A 12577-nucleotide genomic window follows, 5' to 3' on the forward strand; every position below is an offset into this window, starting at 1 on the left:
AGTGATATTGTAAAAACGGGTTGACTGTACAGATCAATAACATTTCAGAACTTTTTTCTTGAGAAGAATAGAAATAAAAATTTACTATTATGCATCTTTTAGCAAAGTAAGCATAATTTTAATGTATGGTTTTCTATGTAGTTATATTAACCCTCCACACATCATCATTTGCATAAGAAAAATTCTTTAAAAATACAAACTCATCTATTTTGTAAATAAGTTCTGCATATTTATCAAATTCCCTTATTTTGTATCTTTTACAAAAACCATTGTTTCATCTTTCTCTAGGCAAGTACAACATACCCTAGAGAACTTTGATTTTCTTTGTGGCATTGAAGCAAACTGTAGAGAAAACTAAGAGACATAAGCCAGTGGGATTGCTATGTGTCTTTCTTCAATTTCTTGAGCTTGTTTCAACATAAAAATTACTAGGAAAAACTCCAAGTTAGCTTCAATGTTGTATAAAATCATCTGAACCAATAAAATATTTTTGATGTGTATGTTTTGATGATACTAAATGAAATTTAAGAAATAAATGTGATTTATCACAAGTCTCTTTTCTGATATTTATTTTTAAGATTATGGATATTTTACATCATGTTAATGTTGTTCACAAATGTTCCTGTGTCCCAAGAATTATTGATGTAGATGTAACAATCAAATATCTGATAAAAATAAAATATTTTCCATAACCCTAAAATAGAAAGAGGTTTTAAAAAAGGATTATTTGGAATATTTATCACATACTTGATGAATTTAGTCTTTGGAATACTTTTATTCTTAATATTTTGATGTTTTCTAAAAAAAAAATAAAACAGATGACTGCTTCTGTCATTTGCTAATGATTATTTCTCAGAGTGTAAGCTGTGTTTCTAAATGGCATGCAGGTGGAGCTGTCCTAGGCTGTTGAGAATATCTGGAGCTGACTCCCATGGGAAGAACGCACAGAATCTATGAGGACATGATGAAGTGTTTTACCTGTGACGTTATAGTCATAGTGGTAGCAGTTTTTGTTCAGGTTACAGGGCTCTTTCTCCACAGCATCAGGGCAGGCTCTTCCTTCATCAGCAGGCTGTCTGATGGGATCAGCTGACCTTTGCCTTGAACCACTAGGATTGCAAGGCTTACAAAGAACAATACCATTTTTCAGAAAGGTAAACTCAGCCATACAACAGCTAGCCTACTTCTGGAGCTGATTTAGAGCACTTGATTCACTGAACTAATTTAAACAAGGAGTAAATCTCATTATGATTCAGACTTTAGAGTTTCCATATGTAAAATGTAGGCATTGACAGAGTCTGATGTACCATCATAGCTAGAAGATGTTTAAGTTATTACTTTACACCTCTAGAAACACATTGATATGGGCGTTTTTAGTAACACAGAATGCTAATTCCATATGCTGCAATCATTCATATATATTTAAATGCATATATGTGTATGCATGCTTGTGTATCAATATAAATTGATTTAAATCATTCAAATAAATATCAAGGTATCAGTGGCTTTCATGTGCCTAATGCATATCCTCATAGAAAAACGGAGCATCTACACAGTGGCTGACTATTATCTTATTGATGTATCTTCCTGAAAATATTTTGCTTCTAAGGATAGAAAAGGACAAACAATTTTGGACTTCTTAGGCCTAAGATAGTTATTGCCTTGTCCTCTGCTCTCACTCTATGCTGGTCACACCACTGAAGGAATACTTACTGTATTGAGAGAATGTAAATTATATAAAAGTCTAGCGACCATGTCCAGAGTACATTGAACTACTGCTGTTTTCTCTCTCTGTATATTCTTAGAACTTAAAAGTTCTTTACATGCCATAAATGTTTTGTTTTTGTTTATTGATGTCTTGGGTGATGAATCAAGGTAATCTATAAAGCCTAAAAGGCACACCTCGTTAACTAGTTGAGTTTTAGTCACAATCCAAAATTTCTATGGGAAAATGCTCAAGAAAACAAACATGGTAGAACTTAATTTTTTTCCAAGATGGCTACTTATGGATATTTAAAACTGAACCCACATGAACACAGTTCCTGTTTGGTGGTTCCTGGTATTGAAATCACTGTTAAAGAATTTAAAAAGCAGCCCAAATTCAACAGCCCCTGTTTTATAAAAGTTGAATATCCTTTTAACAGAATCTCCTATGACAAAAATTCCATCATTGTAAGTTGTAGAATGTAGTTCTGCTGCAGAATTAAAACAGAAATTTATTTGCAGACCTTTATGAAGATAGAGCCTTTACCCTTCTTTAAAGATCTGCTCAAATGATATATGGCCTTATTTTGCTTCTGGGCAGTCAGTTAGTGGCTACTTAGCATTTTAACAATATTAACACAGAGCTAAATAAAGCAACTCACCTTGGAAAACACAGACTGTAAACTTGCCTGAAGTTATATTTAATTAAATGTCTTAACATTAGACATATCTTTTCATTTTTTTTCCACATTGCTTTTCACAGCTGTGCAGCATTAAGTTAACTGTGCTGGATAAGTTTCTGTCAACTTGACACAGGTTAGATAGAGTTATCTGAGAGGAGAGAACCTCAATTGAGAAAATGCCTCTGTAAGATTGGCCTGTAGGAAAGCCTGTAGAGTTTTTCTTTGTTAGTGATTAATGGGGGAAGGACCTAGCCCACTCTTTGTGCGTTCTTCCCTGGGCTGGTGGTCTTGGGTTTGATAAGAAATCAGGATGAGCATGTCAGAGGAAGCATGCCAGTAGGCAGCATTCCTCCATGGCCTTGGCATCAGCCCCGGTCTCCAGGGGTCCTGCACTTCGTGAGTTTTTTTTTTTGATGTTTTTGATAATGATCTGGTATATAGAAGTGTGAGTATAAGTGAAATAATCCATTTCCTTCCCAAGTTGTCTTTGGTTATGGTATTTCAGGATAACAATAGTAACCTTAACTAAGAAACTAACTTTTCCACATACTGTTTCAAATGATTCCCTTCCTCTAGATGGGTGATAGGGTCCTCAGTGTTGTTGAAATCTAGAATTCTGCTTGATTTGGAACTCATCTCTCCTTCTCAGAGTAAAGAAGCACAGACTATGTGTGACTGACAGGTTGCAAAGGTTATTCTTGGTTGCTCAAGTTCCTACATCTAGAATTCACTAAAATACAGAATGGCTGAGCGTACTGGTGAGGTATTTTTTCTTAATTAAATCATTTTCAGTAGGAAGACCCTGTTCTAATCCAGATCTTTGAAGTGGAGAGATACTCCTTTAATATAGATCTTTTGAGGTGGGAAGATCCCCCTTCAATCTGGGCCACACCTTCTGCTGTGAGCCTATATAAAAACCTGGAAAAGGGAAATTCTTTCTCTGCCTGCTTGTTTCTTCTGTCACTAGCAAGTCCACCCCTTCACTGGCATTAGAGCCTACTTTGGGGTTCTGGAATATACTGAATGAAGACAACCTGAGACATTCAGCCTCTTGGAATGAACAGCTACTGATTGGATTTTTGGACTTTCAGTTGATAGAGAGCCATTTTTGGACTAGCTGGACCGTATAGCCTATAAGCCATTCTAATACCCCTCCCACCTCCAATCTATATACACTACATTCCTCTATGACAGTGGTTCTCAACCTTCCTAATTCTGTAACCCTTTAATATAGTTCTTCATGTTATGGTCACCCCCAAGTATAAAACTATTTTTTTGTATAACTGTAAATTTTCTGCTGTTATGAGTCATCATGTAAATATATAATATGCAGAATATTTGAAATGTGATCTCCAAAGGGATTGTACCTCATGAGTAGAGAACTACTGCTCTAGAGAATCATGACTAATACACAGGTAGGCTTTTTTTTTTGTGTGTGAGACAAATGATAGTAACCACCCATCTCTGTGAGACAGGAACTAATGAGAAGTGCTTCAAAGAGATGCTCAGGGAAGGTATAGTTTTGGCACATGATCTTTTCTTCTTACGGAAAAGTGAATTTCATAGGATGAAATGCATATTGTCACAGATTCTGTTCCAAAGTGATTCTATTATAAAAATAGAGGCTGTTGACGTGAGGCTGCTCCTATACTCATTAACAGGGATGCTACCAGCAGGTTACTGAACGGAAACTGATCATTTGGTTGCTGTTTTTAAATATCTACACACAACCACCTTAGAAGAATACTTGAGGACCTACCATATGTAACTTTCTTCCTCTTCAGATCTGTACTCAAGATTGCTTGCTTTCTAGTGTTAATCCTCCTGCTGCAGCACTTCCTTGTGTGAAAGAGTGTTCTTACCATTTACATTAATCAGATTCTACAAGAGTTAAGGGATATCAAGCTAACGTCATTAAAGTACCTTCACTGGAGTTTCATTCTTTCCTAATTTTAACTAAAGAGAATCATTATGACCACTGCAGTCTTTAACATGTTGTATAATTTCTAAGGCCTGCTGAAGGAATCGTATACTGGTTTAGAAGCACGGTTGAGAAGGAGCAAGAACTCACACTGTTGAAGAAACATTACTGAATATACATGTCTTACCCATACAAGGAAGTGGACAAAGAAGCTTTTCTTTGTCCACTTTTCTTTGTGTCCATGGCTCACAAAAATTAAGCAAACTCCATTTTACCCAAATAATCTATAATCTCACCAAAGCACACTGGGTCCATGGCCCCCACTCAGATATCACACAGTCCTCAGGGCATGGTAGTTTACACTCTCTAGAGCCTAGGGGCATATCTTCTGGGTCACACAGGTAATCCTCCACATGTTCAGAAGGGCCATCTGCTGTATTCTGCATGCATCTAAGAGAAAACATTCACATCAGCAAAGGAACTAGGTCAAGTAAAGTGACAGCCAACATGCAGGATGGTGGTTCTAATTAAACTGTCATCTGATGAACAACATTCTCCCAAAAGGAAGAGTTATAAGAAACTATGTCTTCCTACGTATAATTAGTGTTTCTCTAAGATTAAAAGAAAAACATATATTCACATGCATAGTCATACTACTTTAATTGGATAGCTTCAGTGCGTTGGTAAATGCTATCTTGTTTCTTTGCAAGGGAAGTGACTTTCTCACCCATATATGAAAACTGAACTGATAAAAATTGGTCCAAAGGACGACAGGGTGACTGGAGCCATTACAAGGTCCCCTTCAAGTACTGGAGGTCAGGCCTCTATCCCCGCCTTTGCAAGTTTAGAATTGCCACAGCCCTTCTATACTTAGAGAAGGGAGGAGATGTCAGGGGCAGCCCTGCTTACACACTGAAGGCCTAAAATCAGCCATAGGCCTAAAATCAGCAATAGGCCTGTCATACATGTATACTAACACCAAGTCTTGGGTCTCAGTGGAAAAACATCGAGACAGATGGCTATAAGCTAATGTAAACAGGCAGCTTTTATGGAAATTTACAAGCCTGAGTAGTCATAGACCTTGTAAATAGGTAGCCTTGGCAGACAATACCAACTTAGATAAGGTCAAGTGAGTCATAGGCAGAGTCATAGTGACTTGTCCCCTGAACCTTCACCCAGCAGATACCCGGTTCTGAAAGATATCTGTATTCCCCCTGAACACCCACACTCCAGTGTCATTCCCTTCCCCACATCCTGCCTTTCTGTGTTTATAACCCCTGCGTGAATGAATTACAATTTGAGAAAAAATAAATTATTAAAAAAATTGGTTCAAAGAGGTTCTCAGAAGAGATACAATTGATCATAGACGACAGAGGCTGAGGGACAGTGAGATATCCAGAGAAAATGTTTCATAAGGTGATTTCCAAGATAAGGCATTTATCAGTTTGTTTTGTCATTTAAAAAGTAATTTTAGCTGTCAGCAGAATGACTCAGTGACTAAAGGCATTTACAATCAAACCTGGTGACCTGATTTCAATCCCTAAAACTCCCATGGTAGAAAAGAAAGAACTAATTCCTGCAAATTGTCCTCTGACCACATGGGCATTGTGATATATAAACATACATAGACACACATACACACACACACACACACACATACACACACACACACACACACACACACACGGAGAGAGAGAGATACACACACACATACAACCATACAACTTCGCTAATTGTGGTTATTTGGATCTTCTTAGTTTTTTTCTTAATTGTTAGTTTTTCTTATATTAGGACCAATTTAAACCTTTGTTCATACTATTTAATCACAGACAGTCAAGAAATCCTCTTGAGAAGCTAATTAATGTGGCTTCATTTTACTGTAGTTAATAATCTCTGTGAACTTTGTAGTGGAAGAGAAAACCTTGATCCTTCATTTATAATGTACGAAAGGTCAGACTTATTAATGTGTCTGGTAAGAGAGTTGCCTGCGGGAAGATGCAAAAGAAGATGAGCTCTTGAACCTCTTAAGGCTGTTGTAGTGTTTCAAGCAGTTGGCTAAGTCATGTCACAGTTGTATACCTGGCATCCCATCTTTTCTCAAAGATTTACAGTGATTAAGGGCATTGTGTCTCTAAAACTATACTATAAAAAATCACTTTTTATAGTAAGACCAAATTTAAAAATAAATGTTTCTGTCAAGTGAGACACATTGAAAGATTGGAAAGCTGTCATTAGTTGCATATTGATTGAGTACGCAATTTAGAAAAATATAAAAAACCTGATCTCTGTAATTTAAAAAAATCATTTCATAAAAAATGAATCAGTAGATATTTGGTGATTTCAATGTTGAAAAATTACAAATTTCTTAAAAACAGTTTTTAGTTACATAAAGAAGTGTTCTATTTTCTGTGTTCAAAGGGTAGAATTGATCACTTTCTTAGCAGATACTGATACAGCACAGGATTAACTTGTAAAATTGCCTATTGATCCAAGTTAAAAATAGATGTCTAATACTATATTAGGTAGCTATGTACATGTAACTTTATGAGAAAATCATTCTTAATTTTTCACTGTATAACTAACTCAAAAAAAATCAAAATAAATAATTAACCTCCAATCTAGCACTTGGAGGTAACTTCTTTTTTAACAGACTTGATTTATTTTAAAACATTATTATTTTAAATGTACTTTGATTTCATAAAATAAGAACAAATTCTACCAACCAGGATGGGTATTTATTTTATTTGGCATTAACAGTTTTTTTTTTGGACCTAGAATTCAGAATAAATATTTGGATCAAGATTAAGCCAAAAGAAATAGGTTTTAAATTTATTTTCTTCATAGTCTTGGCCTTTCTGTTTCCAAAGAGCAAGAGTACTTTTTTGAGAAGACTTAAGTATATTAGAAATAGGGCACATGACCATTTTGGAGGTGAAGAGGTAACAGTCTCATAACAGGTAGGAGAATAAAAGGTAGACTTTCTGTATGGAAACAACAGCTACAGTAACTGCAACTAAAAATGCTTCTCTTTTTATTTTTATTGTCATAATATGCATGAAATTTATAAAAAAAATATATCATCCACATCTTGACCTTTTCTTTGTCCAGCCCCCTTTAAGCCCAGGCTCAATTCTTGGCTCTAGAAGAAGCAAAGAAAAATAGAAAGAAGGAAAGGAAAAAAGATGGGAAAGAGGGACAGAGGGAGAAAGAAGAAAGATGGCAGGAGGGGAGGAGGCTGGGAAGGAAGGAATTGCTACTAGTCAGAAACACTTCTACTATCCTCCTCCCTACCTGCCGTTCCACCCTAATGAGGAAGACTGAAAAGAGATAAATGCAAACCTGTTCTTTTATAGACTTATCTCTTCTGAAATGTCAGTCCACATTTAGTATGGAGGCAGGAGATACTGACCCTAATTAGCAGAGGCTAGAGCTTGAGACGTGGACCACTCAATCAGGAACAAGCAGGCACATCATTACATGATCAGAGATCACGATCAATACTGACCCCTCTCTCCATTGCATCAACCTCAATACACAGGTTTGTCTTAAAGTTACTTTGTTTCAAGTGTGTTTGGGAAGGCTGAAGATAACTGCTTACAAATCAAAAATAAGCATGTACAGCAATAGTGGAAGGAAAGGTACAATGCACATTTCTTTACTCTAGATTTTAACCAACAAAACAAGCAACTGAATGAAGCAAATTCTTTACATGAGAAAGTGATTTTTAAATTTGGAAGGGAAAATTTTAGTTTGGAGGCAGAAGTTTAAGGAAGAGGAACTTTCATTTTCCCTTTCCATTTTTGTTCTGCTTATTATCTTTTTTTCTGTTGTCATCTTTTCTCCACCTTTATTATGAACCATAGGAGTTGTAAATGGAGCACTCAGACAGATATTGGAGACAAACAGAAAATTGTTTTTAATCAGAAGCTTGGTTATACATATTTTATATGAAGAAGTTTTGTGATATTAATGTTAATAAAAAACTTTCTACTGAAATAGCTCAGGAAACACTATTACATAATTCTAAAATTCATGATAGGCTAAGTTATAGATGAGAATATACGGATGTCAAGTTCTGCATTTATTACTATTTTGTTTTAGCCCCTTTTGTGGTAAAAAGAATATTCTACATCTGTGCTGGCCAACAGAATACTCACATTTGGCTGTGGAGAGTTTACAATTATGAATAGTATGAATGAAGAAACATATTTAAAACTTTAAGTACTTTAAGATGAAAATGAAAATATTCACACATGACCAGTAGCTATCCTATCAGGCAGGGTATCTCTATTAGAATAAGTGAGAGGTAATAGCTAGCCAGGGGTTCAGGGGAGGCTTCCTGAAGGAGATGAGAGTATTCAAATGTTAGCCAGGTTGACATAAGGGAGCAAGAAGTCAAAGCAGGGGATTTAAAAATGTAGTCAGAAATATATTCGGCTTTTGTTGTAGGGAAGATGGCTCAGTAAGTAAAAGGTTTGCCACATACGCATGGGAACATAAGTCCAGTTCCTAGCACTCATGTGTCAAAATTAGTAGGCTTGACAGCACACATCTGTAATCTAGTACTTAGGAGGCAGGGACAGGAATGTCCCCAGGGCTTTTTGGCCTGTTTCATGTTCAGTGAGAGACCCTAGCTCAAAAAGTAAAGAAAATAAAGAATGAGAAAAGCATCCAATGTTGATCTCTGGCTTACAAACCCACATGGATATACACACACAAAAATACATATATACAAAGAAGCATATTCAGCTTTTAACAGGTCACTGAGTTTTACCATCCACACTCATAAAACTTGTATTCAACATGCATTTTCAATGGTTGGCTCTGACAACATACAGACCTAGCAGACTGTATTTATATACTTATGAATCTATATTTTTATTCATATCTGTATTCATACATATACATGGATTTATGTAACAACAATTAATAAAAAAGAGGCCTTAGATTTTCAAAAATGCAAAGAGGGGTAGAGCATCTGGAGGGGAGAAAGAAGGAGGCATGTAATTATAATATAATCTCACAAACAAATAATAATTTTTAAAAACTAATGTAAAGTGAAGGTCTTTGGGTCAGGAACTAGAATATACCCAAACTGTGGCTTGCAATTGAGGATCTTAAATTCCAAGAACCCAGATTCCCTAAAATCAAAACTAATGAAATTGTCAGGACAGTGGAAATGAGAGATGCCTCATGTTATTACCTGTGGAATTGGGAGATGGTTGTCAGGTAGCTTCTATTAGGTCTTACCTTACTTTTCGGGTCTGCACACCCTCTCCACAGTTGTCTCGCATGTCCACAAAGGTCACCTTGCAGACACTCCAGGGCTCTGTGACCCATATGTACTGGTTGCAGTCACTGTGGCACGGGACAACCTCATATACCTGAAACACACAGCTGGTGATCTCAGGAAGTGGAATGAGAATGGGGAAGGGTGGATGGAAGACTTCTATATCACCACAATCATTATTCTATCAGTCTGCTTCCATTTCTCCTCCTTATTGTTTGTACCCTCAAGTAGGAAGAAAAACGGCATCTTGAGAAGTCTAGTCAAGAAGAGGAAGGTGGGCTGAGCTACATTCTGTATCTGTTTTTACACAGTAGGTATTCTAACCCACTGGGCCAGAATCAAAACATATTTCCATAACCTGACCTTTAGCAAACTAAATTAAAATCTTTTAGACTATTTTGTTTAAATTTGTGTGTCTTTAGTTCTTAGTCCAGGGCATTCATGTGCTAGACACTTAGTCAAGATTTATCAAATGAATTAATGAATGAGATGAATACTATAAACACATCTGTTTTCCAGATAAATATACTTTAGACAGTTTTACATATAAATGTATAGAGTTTCATACAAGAAACTGAAATGATAAATAAATGGAAATAAGCCCATCTTGAAACTAATCCTCAATCCCTTGAGGTATGGAAACAAGGTCCTGAATTAGTTTTACATGATATATAGCCACAGACACAGCTGTCAGCATCAAAGGCCTCACAGAATACAGCCAACTATTTGTAGTTATTGTCCACAAAGCTTTCAATCCCAAAGACATGGTTTTTTTTCAGGACTTCTAGAACAATAAAGCAATTGTGCAGTTTTCTCAATGAGAAAAATAAGTAGAAAAAATAAATCAACCACAATCTACTACAACCAAGAATATAACCACTAAAGAAAAATATTTTAAAATATGCTCATAATATGTGAAAATCCAATTCTGTTTCCCATTCTACACACACACACACACACACACACACACACACACACACACAAAACAGTATATAAATGATTTAGGTAATCAATTCCATGAATCAGATTTAAACAGTCATTTGTAGCTACGCTTTCACACACTTGGAAGATGAAAAAACCAAAATAAAATAGAGTACTTCAAATAAGAGTAAAACATATTCAATGTTGGAATAAGGCTGTAGCTAATGATACAGTCAGTATATTCCCATTAGAGAGATGTGTTAAAACAGGACTGTCACCACACGGCTAAACACCACCACACCAGTCCAGGGAATAAAAGAATCGAAACAGAGGGGCCCTGCTGCTCATTCTAATCCGTTGATAGGTAGATAATCTTTCCCATTGTTGAGGGATAAATGCAAAGTTGTTGGAAATGTCTATGCATTTCCAACATCTCCAAATAACCATTTTCAGTCGACCATACCTCTCTCCTCTAAGCATAAATAAAGGCACCATTGCTTCATTAAAGTGTGCTAGATGAAGGGCAGTCAACTCACTCCGTCTTCTCAGGCCCTATCAATAAAGAAACCTTACTGGCTATACTAAGAGATAAAAAGGGAATGGACAGAGGAAAACCTATTGGAGAAGAAAAAATAGTTCTTTAAAACGCACTCTGAAGAAGCGGAAGATAAGCATGCTCACCTGTGCCTGGAGTGGTGGTTGGCAGGAAGGAAGTAAAGGTCAAGAAACAGAGAAATGTGAAAACGTTAGTTATTTTGACAAGAAGTCATATTCTACATATCAGTTATAAGAACTTTTGTTTAAAGCATTAATTGAGTAAAAGCTTAGGATATATTTCTTAGGTTTTAGGAAGGGTAAATCAACCATTTCTCATGACTTAAGTGTAAGATGATCACATAAAGGTTACACAACCAAGGGAAAGATTGTGTGTGCAGAATAACAAGACTTCAAAACCTGAGTGGGTCTCAGAGCCCCGTCACTGCAAACTGAACTATGATTGCAACTATCTTAGGAGTCAATGAAAACATAGGCTGCTGTTTATATATTGAGCCACCTACAGTTCCGTCTACCCACCAGCCCACTTCAATTCATTCATACATTTTTGGTGAGGTAAGGACCTGAGGGCTTAGCTTCAGTGAGAAAACATTCTCAGAGACCATTTTCTCGTCAACAAACTGCTACATTTTTACCGAGGAATTTTAATTATAACAAAAATATGCATGGTTTATACTATATAAACAATAACACAGCACTTTGCATATTTTATTTCCTTCAGCATTTGCCTGATATTTAAATACCTATCCATAAGCTTTATGTAAAACATGCTCAAAATTTGATGCTAAACTGATTGCTTTTTCTTGGTTTACCTTTCAATTTTCAGTTATTACTATTTTGATAGACCCACAGTGAATTGAAGACCAATACATAAATGTGCTTATCAAATTCTGCCTTGAATTTTTATGATAGATGTAACATTGTATGATGTACAGGCAACTTAGCACAGGGTCATATGTCTTTGGAAAAAAAGTGCTCAGGAAAATGTAACATGTTTAAATTGCACAGTGATTAGTTAGGCACACACGTACATGTGACATATCAAGTATATGTATACTTCCTTTTTGCTAGGACTATGGATTATAATTTATTAATATTAAATTTGTCATCAGAAATTCAAGATTTCCGAACTTGTAGACAAACATTCTCATCATCATAAGCATGCTACTCCCATAACTGTGTTTCATATTCACCCGATTCCAGCTCTGCAAGTGAATTTCTTCTTTGGAAATGAACACTTGTAGTTTAAGAATACAAAATGCTCAACTGCCAGGAGATGGCGATAGAAGAGTATATTAGGCTCTCTACATTGTCTACATTTAGCTACATTGGAAGAGCAGACTGAGAGTACTTTCCATGTAATTTAATTCTTCAATGCCCTCATTTTTACTTACTTAAAAGTTTCCTTTTTATATGGTATGATTCTGTTGTTCCCAACAATCTTAGCTTAATCAGAAGGAAACTGCTGATAACCTCATGATTAGAGGTTAAAACGAGACAGGC

General features: G+C 36.0%; 1 protein-coding gene across 1 annotated transcript in view; it reads right to left on the bottom strand.

Annotated features, from left to right (window-relative positions):
- Nucleotides 1-12577, bottom strand: part of Thsd7a (thrombospondin type 1 domain containing 7A) — a 364412-nt gene that overhangs the window by 24928 nt on the left and 326907 nt on the right. Inside the window, exons 15-18 of the mRNA XM_028755943.1 lie at nt 11201-11206; nt 9559-9692; nt 4605-4758; nt 979-1123 (exon numbers count right to left, since the gene is read on the bottom strand). Coding sequence (XP_028611776.1) covers nt 979-1123; nt 4605-4758; nt 9559-9692; nt 11201-11206 — 439 coding nt within the window. The remainder of the gene's footprint in view (nt 1-978; nt 1124-4604; nt 4759-9558; nt 9693-11200; nt 11207-12577) is intronic.

This window comes from Grammomys surdaster, unplaced genomic scaffold (genome assembly GCF_004785775.1).
Source record: "Grammomys surdaster isolate TR1022 unplaced genomic scaffold, NIH_TR_1.0 126091, whole genome shotgun sequence".
NCBI classification, from domain to species: Eukaryota; Metazoa; Chordata; class Mammalia; order Rodentia; family Muridae; genus Grammomys; species Grammomys surdaster.